General features: G+C 40.6%; 1 protein-coding gene across 1 annotated transcript in view; it reads right to left on the reverse strand.

The window, feature by feature from the left end:
* CPNE2 (copine 2) overlaps window positions 1-15,806 on the reverse strand; it is a 181,984-nt gene that overhangs the window by 83,404 nt on the left and 82,774 nt on the right. Inside the window, exon 3 of the mRNA XM_040329167.1 lies at window positions 7,196-7,375. Within this exon, the coding sequence (XP_040185101.1) occupies window positions 7,196-7,375 (180 nt within the window). The remainder of the gene's footprint in view (window positions 1-7,195; window positions 7,376-15,806) is intronic.

Here is a 15,806-nt window from a genome sequence, read left to right on the forward strand (position 1 = left end):
AAAGGACGATTATGAAACTTGAAGTCTGACAACATCACAAAATTATTCTCAATATTATGCCCTGATTCACAAACCAAACATGTTATAAAATTATTGCAATTTTCTACCTTTTTTAGAGCTCTTGTTGAGCGCAGGACAGCTAAAATCCCCTTAACTCTAAATAAACAGTACACATAGAAGCTCAGAGGCTGCATCTGACCTGTTTTGTGTTGATATGTGTTATTTTAGATATATCATGTCCTAATTGGGTGCATTTGAAGAAGAGGAAGAGGTACTCATGGATCCAGTGACTGTAGTATTGACCACATCCCTGGGCAACATATAACAAAAGAAAATATTCCCCCTGGGTGGGACTTTACAGGCCAAACACAGTGTTGGTATAAAACATGGGGGTAGATTCAGAAAGATGCGTGCATCTTTCTGCGGGCGTAACGTATCTCCCATACGTTACGCTGCTGTAACTTTGGGCACAAGTTCTGTATTCAGAAAGAACTTGCGCCCTTGGTTACGGCGGCGTAACGTATGTGTGGCGGCGTAAGCCCGCCTAATTCAAATGGGGATGTTGGGGGCGTGTTTTATTTAAATTTTACTTGACCCCGCGTTTTTCACGTTTTTTTTAACGGCGCATGCGCCGTCCGTAAAATATCCCAGTGTGCATTGCTCCAAATTACGCCGCAAGGACGTATTGGATTCGACGTGAACGTAAATGACGTACAGCCGTATTCGCGAACGGCTTACGCAAACGACGTAAAAATTTCAAAAGCTACGCCTCATATAGCAGGGGTAACTATACGCCGAAAAAAGCCTAATGTAAACGACGTAAAAAAATGCGCCGGACGTACGTTTCTGAATCGGCGTATCTAGCTCATTTCTCACGTAAATCTATGGAAGCGCCACCTAGCGGCCATCGTAAATATGCAGCCTAAGATACGATGGTGTAAAACACTTACGCCGGTCGGATCTTAGGGAAATCTATGCGTAACTGATTCTATGAATCAGGCGCATAGATACGACCGGCCGGACTCAGAGATACGACGGCGTATCTGGAGATACGCCGTTGTATCTTCTATCTGAATCTACCCCATGATCTTTAATGGGATAAGACATACAAAACTTGCCACTTGATACAAGCACACAATGCGCACCTAAGTGCAAATAAAAGCAACAAATGTACAAATTACAAAAACAATGCCACCAAAACAATACATGTGCCAAAGATGGCGAGAAAAAAGCAAAACAGAAAAGCACTCTCCTAGTGGGTGATGTAAGTATTCCTGACGCGTTTATGGTTAACAACCGTCATCAGGGGCCATGGGAGAAGAGTAGTGCAAGTTGTAGTTCAAACCACATAGTGGACTGGGTGTGGATCCCCTTTAATTAGTTTAATTTAAATTCAATCCAAGAGTTATGTGGGGGTCTAGTAACGTCCGAGCATCCCTCATTGCCAGAGAAGTGGAAAATTAGAGGGGCCCAGGACCTGCCGGTGTTTAACTTGCCAAATAGCGTCCTGCCCAGTTCCGAGAACTCGTCGCTGCCTAATTCCCCTTTCGGACCTAGATTGGAGTATCGGGTTGATGAATACACCTGAAGGACCAAGAGAGCACACCGGGGGCACCAAACTAAGTGCAGCATTATTAGTACTGAGAAATACTTGTAAATTAGTAACTCACATGGGAAGAAGAAATGGCACTTTCTGTATGTAATCCGTGAGTGACCGGCTCATGCACCTGGGATGGGCCTCTTCCTACAGCTTGCAGCCTGGAAAGTCCAGACGTCAAGCTGGATGACAGCTTAGATGAGGAAGTCTTCCTCATCTAAGATGTCAACCAGTCCCGCAGGTGTATCCACCCATCCAGTACTCCAATCTTGGTCTGAGGTTCCCTGTTGTTGTGAGACTGTCCATCGGAAGTCCTTACTATGTGATGAACCTGATTTTAACTGTCACAATGTAAGTTGCTATTTGTCTAATCTGTTAATATTCTACACTGAGATTGCTCACGGCTGTTCTTCTTATCTGTTTTGCTTGGTGATAACCACTCTGGCGGAGCTGTCACAGGATGAGAGAAGTATCTAAGATGGAGATGAAATGGTTATATGAACTGAAATCTTAATCCCCATTCGGACTAAATGAAGATTGGGAGATTTAAATCATTTCATAGATAGGAGTTAATTTATTTTTATTTTTTATTTTACTTACCAATTCCCCTCAAATAAATGGAAAAGGAAAAATGTGAATCTGCGCTACAGAATATTTAAAAATAAGGTATGTAATATAATAAGTGTGAGGGGCTGCCCCTGCAGAAAAATCCCCACAGAATGGAGAAAAAGTGTGAAATATGAGAAGCAGGTGGTGGCGCCAACCTTAAGTGTAGATTAAATGTCAAAAAATAATGAATGTTGTATGGGTGGTATAATAAAGCCAAAACAAAAACAAAAAACAACAAAATTGTTGCGTGGTGATCCAAATAACAAACTGTTCAAAAAACTATTCAAGAAACAAGAAACTCAAAAAGTGTTCAAGTGCTGGAAAATCATTCCATCTCTGCTTCATGCAAAATTGAGTGAATCAATAAATATAAATATAAATATAAATATAAAAATAAAAATATAAATATAGTGCAGTGTGCTTTCAACAGACAGTTTCCATACTGTCAGTAAAAGAGTCTTTATGCAAAAAATCCATGCAAAAATAAATAAATAAATAAAATATTAAAAGTGCTGTGTGCTTCTTCCACGTGAGAGCAACGTAGGTATAAATCTTCTGTGCAAAAAAACGTGCTCGCTCCCTATGGTCCCGCACTCACCAGATACTTGAACCCCTACAGGGGTAACAGGCGTTCACAGTATAAATACTGACAAATCCCTGGATCTTCCCAGAATCTAAAATTCCACCGCGATTCCTAGATGTGGTAGCTGCATTCGTTTTCTTTTTTATTCTTCCTTTCTTCTATTTTCATTTGGTGATTCAGCCAGCAAGTCATCACAGACCACTGCTCCCCTTCACAGCCGCACTTGCCGCCAATTACTCTGAGCATGCGCAGTCCACTTTGAATCAAAGTGGACTGCGCATGCTCAGAGTAATTGGCGGCAAGTGCGGCTGTGAAGGGGAGCAGTGGTCTGTGATGACTTGCTGGCTGAATCACCAAATGAAAATAGAAGAAAGGAAGAATAAAAAAGAAAACGAATGCAGCTACCACATCTAGGAATCGCGGTGGAATTTTAGATTCTGGGAAGATCCAGGGATTTGTCAGTATTTATACTGTGAACGCCTGTTACCCCTGTAGGGGTTCAAGTATCTGGTGAGTGCGGGACCATAGGGAGCGAGCACGTTTTTTTGCACAGAAGATTTATACCTACGTTGCTCTCACGTGGAAGAAGCACACAGCACTTTTAATATTTTATTTATTTATTTATTTTTGCATGGATTTTTTGCATAAAGACTCTTTTACTGACAGTATGGAAACTGTCTGTTGAAAGCACACTGCACTATATTTATATTTTTATTTTTATATTTATATTTATATTTATATTTATTGATTCACTCAATTTTGCATGAAGCAGAGATGGAATGATTTTCCAGCACTTGAACACTTTTTGAGTTTCTTGTTTCTTGAATAGTTTTTTGAACAGTTTGTTATTTGGATCACCACGCAACAATTTTGTTGTTTTTTGTTTTTGTTTTGGCTTTATTATACCACCCATACAACATTCATTATTTTTTGACATTTAATCTACACTTAAGGTTGGCGCCACCCCCTCAAATAAATAATTTAAAAAAAATGTAACTCTTTTTTTGTGATTTTCTTTTACATCTTTATCTTTAACTGGCAGAGTATCCTTAACAATATTCATTTTAACAATAGTAATATATATACATTTCTTCTTTTACAAAGAGTTTTATTAATATTCAATCCAACATTTTAGCTCAACAATCGCAAATAAAACAAGCAAATTAATGGGGTGGGCAACTACATGGCAAATTAGGTTTAATGTAGAAAAATATAAAATAATGCATTTGGATGGCAAAAAATAAACCTCTGGGGGAATCTAGAATGGAAAAGGACCTGGGGGTCCTAGTAGATGGGCTCAGCAATGGCATGCAATGCCAAGCTGCTGCTAACAAAGCAGAATATTGTCATGCATTAAAAAGGGGATCAACTCCAGAGATACTGTAAAACGATAATTCTCCCGCTCTACAAGACTCTGTTCCGGCCGCACTTGGAGTATGCTGTCCAGTTCTGGGCATCAGTCCTCAGGAAGGATGTACTGGAAATTGAGCGAGTACACAGAAGGGCAACAAAGCTGATAAAGGGTCTGGAGGATGTTAGTTATGAAGAAAGGTTGCAAGCACTGAACTTATTCTCTCTGGAGAAGAGACGCTTAAGAGGGCATATGATTTTAATTTACAAATACCATACTGGTGACCCCAAAATAGGGATAAAACTTTTTCGCGGAAATGTAGTTTAACAAGACACGTGGCCACGCATTAAAATTAGAAGAAAAGAGGTTTAACCTTAAACTACGAAAAGGGTTCTTTACTGTAAGAACGGCAAGGATGTGGCAAGGATGTGGAATTCCCTTCCACAGGCGGTGGTCTCAGCGGGGAGCATCGATAGTTTCAAAAACGATTAGATAGGCACCTGAACGACCACAACATACAGGAATATACAATGTAATACTGACATATAATCACATAGGTTGGACTTGATGGACATGTGTCTTTTTTCAACCTCACCTACTATGTAACTATATAGCACTAAAAATAAAAATAAAATAAAGAGAAACATCCTATACGTAAGTCCTATAAATTCCAAGATAGGAGATACGTAACATCTAGAAGATAAATATCACAGTCCGAAGTATCTCGGGACTCTGAAAAATATCCACACGTAAAATTAAATGGAGCCTGCTACAAAACCATATATTCAATGAGTTTGTATATAAAAGAAAATACGGTATAATAATGCTAGAATGCTAGCAGTGTTTTTGTTAAGCCAAAGGTGATTTAAAAACTCATTGTAATCATTTGATGAAGATTTTTCTTTTGTTTGTTCACTTTGCTGCATTCAAATCTAAAACAATATAACATCTTTGTTTCGACTGATTCGAAAATATATTGATTTGAACAGTTTGAATCGAAAAAATTGGTAAATTCGAAAAAAAATATACAACTTGAACGAATCAATCTAATTGAACTAAACTAAATTACTAGATTAATGAATCAAAACAAAACAAAACACATGTTTTCATCATGCACATGTCTACTGATGAACTTAAGAGGAAGAATGGGAAATGAGGCTAGAGAAAGGAAAGTAAAGAATGAAAAAGAGGGAGGAAAATAAAATAAAATAACTAGAAATAGCAAAGGAAAGAGAAAAAATAGGAGAGGAGTCCAAGGGGTGGGAACCAGGAACATATTAAATCGAGAGAAGCGTAGTATCAAATCTGGATAGTTGAATATAATCAACCAACTGTTGCCAAACCTGAAGGAACTTATCATGTGTGTCTGAATGGATAATGGTCAGCTTTTCATTTACCATTAAATCATTCAAACGATTTTTAACTTCCTCAAAACTAAAGGGTCACTAAAGGAATTTTTTTTTCTTTAAAATAACAAACATGTTATACTTACCTCCACTGTGCAGTTCGTTTTACACAGTGGAGTGTAAAATCCACATCTCCTGGGGTCCCTCGGCGGCTGTCTCTGGTCCTCCCCGCAAGAACTCATCACATTCATGCGAGAGAGCTCGCATGGTGATGAGTCCTTGCAGGCGCGCTCCCGTGATACAACTTGCGACCATAGCCGCTCACTGTATCACTCGGCCCCGCCCCTTGGCGCGCCACGTCACAGCGCCAGCCAATGGCTGCACTGCTCTCAATCCATCCGCTCTAGCCAATCAGCGGCCAGATTGAGCGGTGAAGAGGATCTTGGGACCGAGCGCGGGACTTTCGAGGGGTCAGGTAAGTAAAACGGGGGCTCGGGGGGGGGGGGGGGTGGCTGTATCATCAGACGTTTTTTCACCTTAATGCATTAAGGTGAAAAAAAAAATTCTTTACAACTCCTTAAGTACAGGCTACAAGAAAATGGAGCCTAACAGGAAGTGTTATTATGTGATCTGATGACTTCCTGGTCCATTAGAAAATGACAGTCGATTGTAGTTGGTTTGACCACAACAAAATGGTGCCGAAACTGGAAGTGACATTCCGGAGCTCCGGGAATAGGTTGCCTCTTAAAACAAACAAACAAACAAATGCTTATGTAAGTTATAAAGCAACATTTGTTATATTCATTTCATGGTGGATGTTTTTAATTGCATATTTCAGATTGCAGATTTTTTATGGCTGGTGATTCCATGTGGATGTCAACACTGACACTAATCCTTGGTGGAGTGAAAAAGAGCAGCCTTATCCTATCATCTGTGGAGAAAAGAAGGTCATTATGGATACCATATATAAAAAAGTGCTCATTGCTGTTCTAATGTTAGACAGCATATCTTTGAGGTGAGTTCGAAATTTTATGGTGAAGGATTGACATAGAGGGTGTTTTCCAATCGCTGGGTGAAGTCCAATCTGATGAAAACGGACTGAAGGACCGGTTCATCAGTCCAAACCGACCGTGTGTAGGCCCCATCGGACAGTTGTCCTTCGGTCCAAAAAACTTGCTTTAAAATTTGTCCGATGAACGCCTGACCGGTAGGTCCAAACCGATGGTTAGTACGCAAAAGCATCAGTTCCAAACCCACGCATGCTCAGAATCAAGTCGACGCATGCTTGGAAGCATTAAACTTCATTTTTCTCTGCACGTTGTTGTGTTTTACGTCACCGCGTTGGACTCGATCAGTTTTTGAACTGATGGTGTGTAGGCACATCATACCATCAGTCTGCTTCAGCGGTGAACCGATGACTTCGGACCATTCTCATCGGATGGACTGATCGTGTGTACGAGGCTTAACACTTTTGGACTTTTCATGTTTTTATTTTAATGTGTTGTGAATCATTCACATTTGTGTCTGTGACACTTGGGTCTAAAAAGTCCAATTTTCTGTGGACTATATATTTTTATCTGGTGTCGAAATGCTACCAGGCTGGAGGATGGAAGGACTGTGCTCCCCAATTCACAGGAACAGGACCCATTTCTGACATAATAACTCACCTTTACTATTTTAAAATCAGATATTGATTATATGGAACTTACCGATCCAAGCGTACAAGGATATTCCCCCAAAAAGTCATGTTCGTACAGCTGTGTGCTTGACTTGTCCTGGTCAAAAATTGAAAATTTTAACTTCTGCACCTCTTCAAAGTGGTAGTTTATGGTAAACTTCTTTGAAAATACGGGGTTCAGGTTGTTGACGCTTGTTTCAGTTCTATCAATCTACAATAGACAACGGACACATTGTTTTATTACATAATTACTTTTCCACAATATTTTTAAGCCATAACTATTCTAGGTAAAACAAACATGTCTGCCTGCTATTTACTTACACAGAATATGGAAGACATATTACAGTTTAGTTAGGAATGAATGAAAAGCTGTGTTCTGAGCATAGACAATTACAGATTTGTCATTGGCCATATACCACATTACATCGACAACAGACTTTGCAAATTGAAACCCACTTTCCATAACTAAAAGACCATCATTGTTTGCTGCACCAGGCTACTGGCTGTTTCCATAAGTTTAAATACTTAAAAATAATTTTTAGTGCATTTAGTGCTTTTTATAACTAAAGTGGTTAGGTGAATATACAGTACATCAAAATCAACTTAGAAGAACCCTTTCTGAGAAAACACACATACTTCCAAAGGGCACCTATGAAAGAACTAAAAAATATTTACAGTGCTTTGAAAAAGTATTCATACCCCCTTTTTTCCACATTTTGTCATGTTACAACTAAAAACGTAAATGGAAAATGATAAATGGTTTTCAATATTTTTTACAAATAAATATCTGAAAAGTGTGGCACACATTTGTAATCAGCCCTCTTTATTCTGATACCACTTTTGTAAGATACTGTATATATTAAAAAATCTTGCTAAAAATTACTAAGATAAACAAACAACTTTAAAAACAAAATAACAAATTGTGGGTTTCACCTAAAAAATAAAAAATGGACAGCAAATAAAAAAATTAAAACATTTGGGACAGCAAATAAGATGGTTAACTGTTACTAATGAAACAACTTAAGTCAAAGCTGACAGTTAAACCAGTAGTAGCTAGAACGTTGGTTTACTAAATCCAATAGGATTCAGGACGACTTAACTGCCCAATATAATTCCCACCCCATCAATGATTGACCACTTTCTCATGTCCCCAAGACTTAACACCCCTAGGGTCCCTTTTGTGGACATACCTAAAATGCTTGGTCACACTGTGTTCTATTTTACAAGTCTTAATATTAGATAAATATTTGTGTATCCTTAATTGCACAGACCTGGACATATGTCCCATATACTGAATACCACAGGGGCATTCTAACATGTATACCACTGCTTTAGTCCTGCATGTGATAAAATACCTGATTTTATATGTTCTACCATTAGCTGTTGCCACAAAGTGTTTTCTTTTTTTTATAATTTACACTTGCCACGAGAATAGAACACAGACAGCGGCTGGACCAATCCATTGTTCTTCTTTATTACTGGTGGGTCTAACACACCAGGGGCCAAAATATTATGAAGATTAGGAGCCTTTCTATAAAAAGATTTGGGGTTAGGTGGCACAACTTTTCCCAAAATCTTGTCTTTTAATAAAATGTTCCAATATCTACAAAATACTAGGGCTGTGGAAATTAACTATTAATTCATTAATTTTTTTGATCGATCAAAATTTTTTGGATCGATCAAATTTCTTTTGATTGGTACTCACCTCTCCGCCGGCTTCCGGGCCTTCAGGGAGTTCCGTCGGAGATCCGGTGATGTCACAGACACCGGCGGGGCTTGCCGTGTCCATCTGAAGGGCTCCTTTGCTGTGCCTTCATATATGCATGCCGGCGGGACCTTACTATCTGCCACACGCAAGGGCTGTTACACTTCCCTCTATCACTTCCCTCTATCAACCTGGGATTCTACAGCCATCCACTGGGGATTATGATAGTTCCCTTCATGGGACATCTACATGCCGACGGACTGATGTTAACCCCTCCTCATCTGCATTCAGCAGTGGCATCGTTGTATCCATTTTTATACCAGTATCATACTTAACTACATGTTTTTATGACTGCTTTTGCTACCGTTTAGTATTACTCTCACCATTTTTACAGTTTATGTAGCTGCATCGATTTTATCTCCAGTGCAATATTTATTTTATTACCTACTTGAAGACTATAAAAGTTTTAATGTTATTCCCATTCAGCGCTGCCTTTGTGTGTTTTTTGTATCCTGCTATCCATTTTTCCAGTGGTTGGTAGCTGCACTGGGAATTAGCCTGCAAGGAGGAGATCAGCTAAAAGTAGTTGGATCTGTATGTGCTTTATAATTAATCGAAATTAGTCGATTAATCGATAAAAAAAAAAATCGATTAATCGAACACAATAATTTTGATCAGTAACAGCTCTACAAAATACTAATGAATATTGTGCGTCATAACTAAACAAGTCTTAGCCACTATTCTCACTTGAGGCTAGGTTTACAATTGAGCTTCTTTAAAGCTACTTCACGCTAATAACTGTGCATAGCTGTGTACAGCTGCCTTCACCTTATTATGGGCCTACAAGTTAAAAGTGCAACCCTAAACCACTTTGTATGATAACTGTTGTAAATTCCAGTCTGGACACCTTCCGACATGTGTGGGTTAACATATCATGTAGGGACTACTAATAGGCCTCATGCACACAGAGCTTAAAAAATGGTGCTGTTAAAAGGCATTCCTTGTTTTTTCAGCCTGTGCCCATGCACGCATAGGCATTTACAGACTTACTTGAAGAGCAGCATTTACATTCATAAAAAATACCAAAGGCGCGTTCAGGAGAGCAGCTAAAGAACAGAAAAAAAGCAGAACCCACCTAAACGTGTATAGATGAATATTCTGGAAAAAAGAATGTGTTAATGCTCAAACACTAGAAGCTCATGTGCAATACACGGCCTACACCGTGTTTTTAAGCAGTTTTTTCCTGCCAGGAGTTATGGCGTTCAGAGGGGCTAAAACAGTCCCTCTGTGTGCATGCAGCCAAAGAAGTCATAAGACTTTCACGCTGAATGGTGGTCTCCAACACTTTGCCAGCTTTGCCCATCGTGCAGACACCATGCTACTTTAGTATCATTATCACATTCTTATATACGTAGAATAAAAAGAAAAAAAAAACATTTGTATTTCAATTACATTGTCAAGAAAAAAATGAACAAAATTAATGAAGTGACAAAAGGGTGGAGCTTATAGAAATGGACATTACTGTTCATGTGTGCCTACAAAAGCAAGTCTAAATATAGTCCTGCCCGGCCTGCCTAGTGCTAGATATAACAATGGGTATAGATTTTACTGCTCTGGATATGGATTACTGGTAGCAGCGATAATGATAGCTGTCACAGTTAGAATGGATTGGAATGTAAATAGAGATGTCAGTAAAGGATGAAATGACAAAGTGCACAACTGCTTATGCGAGAAATTGACAAGTTCAGAATAAGTGGTGCTAAAACGATAACGTAAGCCATGAAGAATCAGCAAAATTAAAGTTAATATGAGATTGAATATTTAACCACTTAATTTTGTTCCTTCAAAGCTAAGACAGTGCACTTGAAGTAGAATGCTCCTGTAAGGTCGGCACCTGTCTGCCAACTTCCCACCACTCACATACTTATAAAGGTTGACTGACAACATAGTACCCTCCTTATGCCACTCCATTTGAGTATTTTGCAGCGCAAATCTCCACCCAGTGTCATGTGACATCACATTACTACCTTTAGCCACTGTAGTGATCCCTTCTCCTAAGCTGCAGCTTTTGAAATAGCAAACCACAGAGATCATGATAACTGATTTTGTAAAAAACATTTTATTGTCACGTTTCATTTTTATGAATCAAAGCTTTTATAGGCTGTGACATCATCAGCCCGCTTCTCTGACTCAGTCAATCAGAGGAAGCTTTGTATTCTTTTCTAGAATACATCACTTTCTCTGTTTGGCTGAGCGCCGATTGGATAGACTGTATTGTGTTTGAGGTATGAGACAAGAAGTCTCAGCTCAAACCAGTGCAGTATGCTATATGTAGCCTCCGCCAGCTCGAACCAGTGCAGTATGCTATATGTAGCCTCCGCTCCATACAGTTTATACCACACATCCAGCGGCCTCACATGTTAGTGAGGGACACTGTTTGGGACAGCCAGGCCCAAACTAACTCTGTAAAATATATCAAAAGCTGAAGTTTAGCTTTAAGTAGCACATGGGGTGGCTTGCTGTTGGTTAAGGGCTTGTTGGTCCAGCAACGCACCAACACCTTTGCAGCCATTGAGCTACATGCTGGGTGTTTGGTGTGCTCCTGTATCTTTAAGAAGGAGTGGGCTCCCCTTCAGTCCACCTGTCCTCAACTATCCATCAGAATGCATGTGCCTCCATTGTGGTGACACTCATAGTTTAGCGTTAGGACCACAGATTCCAGGGTGCCGTGACGTGGCTCTGTGGCTTATGTATGTGTTCGCAAATGCGTGCGGACTAAACCCCTGTTTTTAACGCATACTGTTAGACAGGTTAATTGGTTGTCTGCGAGCTGGTCGTTAAGTAGGCTTGGGTTTTTCCTGGGCATTCCCTAGGCTTTTTGTTATTGTTTGTTGTTGTTTTATAGGTTAGACTAGATGTTAATGGTTCACTTAGGGTAGGGTTAAGTGCTGGGGTTTCTAGTGGTAGGCTGGTCATACACTTGTTGATTTTCTAACAAATGTTTGTATGAAAATATGTAGAAATATTCGTACGACAATTCTCAGTACCTTCCATGACTTGACAAATGTCATTCAAAAGTACTTCAAAATTGTGTTCAGTTTTGGAAAAACTGGACTAGAAATTAATTAATTTGAGAAAAAAATTCCATGCTGCTCCTTCAAATTTTCTCATCAATGCGGTTGAAAACGAACGTCAATTTGACCCTTACTAATGATTAGAAAAATCGAACAAATGCTCTTAATGCTGAAAATTCTAATAAAATAATGGATCCCCTTTCCCCTTCAACTAATCTCTGACATAGAAACAAAATAATAAATCCTCTTTAAACTCACCTAAATTAACGGTCTTATGACCGGGCTCTCTCCCAGGTGTTCACGTCACTGCCCATGTGAAATGGACATTTCTTCTTGGCTGTCCAGCAGCACAGTCCTCTTAGGATCCAGAAGAAGAGTGGTGAGTGATGATATCACCATGAGGGGACCAGACTGCAGCTCTGGATTTCCTTTCCCCCACACCCGGAAATGGTGCCAGCAAGGAACCTGAAGGGTGGAATTTTAAGCGATTATAAAGGGATATTTTTACCTCAGTGCACTCTCTGCATTAAGGTAAAAAATTTGCTTTCAAAAGCTCAATCCTCAGCCCCCTCTAAAGCCTCGTACACACGACCGAGGAACTCGACGGGCGAAACACATCGTTTTCCTCGTCGAGTTCCTTGTTAGGCTGTCGAGGAACTCGACAAGGCAAGTTTTTCCATTCCCGTCGAGGAAAAAGAAGACATGCTCTCTTTTTGGCTCGACGGGATCCTCTACAGTTTACTCGTCGAAAAATGTACACACGACCGGTTTCCTCGACAAAAAAAAAATCCCAGCAAGTTTCTTGCTGGTTTTTACCGAGAAACTCGGTCGTGTGTACGAGGCCTAAGGCTTCATGCACACGGGCATTAGAAAAAACGATCTGCAAAGCCATTAGCAACACCAGGAAAAAGCGGCTGTAAAAACAAGCTTTAAGTAGCTATTTGCTTTGGCGTTAAAGCGCATTTAGCCGTGCTAGTTTTTAGCAGCATTTCTCTGCCTCAATTCAAAATCAATGGTTCCCTGAGAGCCGTCTTAACTGATCCAAATTTCAGCCAACTGATTTGAATAGAAGTCACATCCAAGTTGGATCATCATGATCTGACTTGTGGTGTGACTTGTTCTCTGAGGAAAATAAATAAATGGCATGGGGTCCCTCCCAGGACCCATACCAGGCCCTTTGAGTCTTGTATGGATCTTGAAAGGGAACCCACGCCAAAAAGGGAAGAAAAACTGCGTGGGGTCCCCCCCAAGACCATACCAGACCCTTAGCTGAGCATGCAACCCAGCAGGTCACGTGACGTCACAATGGACGGGACTCCCAGTGACATCACTGGATGGCCCCATGGCTATATAAGAACCGGCAGAAAGCAGAGCTGGCAAAACGACAAGAGACAGCGTTGGAGGATCGGGTCGGGGGCGGAAAAGACAGCTTCAAGGTTGTTAAAGGGTGCCTCAAGATTCCAATAAGCCCCCTGCCCGCAGACCTTCACAACCACCGCCCACGGTTGTTGGGAAGACATGGGGACAAGGTGCTTTGAGGTGGCAGAGCCCCCCTCTGCCCCAAAGCACCCACACCCCCCATGTTAAGGGTGTTTGGCCTGGTATGGTCTGGTATGCTTGCTTGTCTCCCCCCCCTTCCTAACCTGCTGGTATGGATGTTGGAGGGGACCTCACACTGTTTTTTTGTTTTTTTTAGCATGGGGTTCCCCTTCATAATCCTCAAGGCACAAATTGCACCACAAGTCAAATTATTATGAACCGACTTGGATGCGACTTTCATTCAAATCAATGGGCTGAAAGTCAGATCAGTCAAGACGAATCTAATAGATAACTATTGATTTTGACATGTCAAAAAAAACACTTGATGTGGCGAAATGCTGTATCTTTTACACGTGTTTACAAGTAGTTACAAGCGTTTGAAATGCCGGTAAACTACCATCCTGAACGCAATTTATCCCGCTTTCAATGAAACTTTAGTAAACTCAACTGCCTCTAAACTACTATAAACACATGTACACATAAGATAACATAGAGGAGAGTTCAGGGGCTGCTGAAAAAAAAACCTGCCAAACTACTCCTAAACGTGAGTTTAGCAGCTGCAGTGTACACGAAGCCTAAAACATTGTGCCCATCTGCAGCAGCTCTTCTCCGCCTTCTCACAGGGGACTCAGCAGCAGTGGAAGCCATTGGCTCCTGCTGATGTCAGTCAAATCCTGTGAGGAGGGAGTGGGGTTGAGCCACGCTATATGTGTCTATAGATGCACATAGCCCAGCTCAGGATCAAGCCCATACAAAATGCCCCTATAGCTGGCTTGGTCCTGAGCTGAGATTGCTATGAGGGAATTTGAAAAAGAGGAGGAACAGAGAGCCCTGGCTGGGGACCCCAGAAGAGGAGATTCGGGGCTGCTCTGTACAAAAGCACTGCGCAGAGGAGGTAAGTATAACATGTTTGTTATTTTAGGAAAAATAAACTTTACAATCACTTTAAACTTGCTTTACAAGGTACAAAAAAAATTAAAAATACAGATGAATGGGTGAGAGGGGAGTAAAAGGTAGTGGTGGGAGGTGGGTTAATTTTTGCCCAGGGATGCGTTTTAACAATATACCCCTGATTATAATCAGTTACGCAGTAAGGCAACGTTCGCATTAGTCCATGCTCTGAAAAGTGATCCATAGTGGACCTCCTTTCGGAGTGCTGCTAAGCAGGTGACAGTAGGAGGTATAAAGGTACCCTAAAAAGCATGTTTCTTTTACATTTTGTTGTTTATGTTAAACAAGGAAGAAATAGATGGCACTTTGGGGGATGCTCTGGTAAGTTTTTTACGAGCTGTGTGCTCACACCCTGCCTCCTACTGCCAAGCCATATATGTAAGAAAGGCAGTCTTCCTTCCTTCCCTCCCGTGCCAAAGTAAGCTGGGGAACCCAATAAATCAGATATTTTTACACTTTCTTGCACAGAGGACACTGTTCTGTAATAAACTTGGCACTGAGAGTGAATTTGTCCTGTACAGCGTTAGTGCCTATACAGGCTTTTTTTTTCACATCAGACAGTTTTAGAATGCTCATGCATTACCAAGTCTATGGCAAATGCAAAACCCACTTGAAGCACATTAAATGCAGGGCAGAAGCAGGTCAACTCAAGACCAAATGCACCTGTCATTGAAGTCTGAATGATCTCAGAAGCGTCTCAAACTGATGTCATTGACATAAGCCCAAAGTTCTTCAACACAGGCCTTTAGTTTGGTCAGCCATATTAATAAATTGGACTACTCAACTCCACATCACAGCAGCACATTTGGAGGTTAAGTAGATGGGTATTGTTGTCATATTCTGCCTTTTGCAATTGAGCGTAGAGCAGGCCAAACGAATGCACTTAAACCCAAAATGCAACAATAGGCTGTGTATGATCTACTTTGCTTGCAATACAAATTCAACAGGATCTTCTGCCACCAAAAGAAAAGCAATGCAGCCATAAATACGTCCAATCTCTCAAACAAAGGGTTTTGTCAGGGAATCCAGATAGCCTGGAAAGAATACCTCTAATTTAACTCAACTCCTGTTACATCTCACCTTACGCTCTGGGAGGCATATAAACCAGTTATAAGGGGCAAAAAAGTGGCAGCCACCCCAACCTATAACTGGCCCTTGCTGCACATGGAAGGAATATGCACATCAGAAACAGACAAAAGATTTCCTAACACACTTACCAGCCAGCCTGCAAAACCAAACCAAATTGGCCCTGTCTAACTTTACTGCAAAAGCCAGTTAAAGGTTGGGATAGTTGTCACTTTTTTGTATAGTTGAGTGAATTGGGTGCAGGTATGCAAGTGGCTGCCTTCGCTGCCATTGTGCTCTTCTAGGCG

The sequence above is a fragment of the Rana temporaria genome, chromosome 11 (genome assembly GCF_905171775.1).
Source record: "Rana temporaria chromosome 11, aRanTem1.1, whole genome shotgun sequence".
Taxonomy (NCBI): domain Eukaryota; kingdom Metazoa; phylum Chordata; class Amphibia; order Anura; family Ranidae; genus Rana; species Rana temporaria.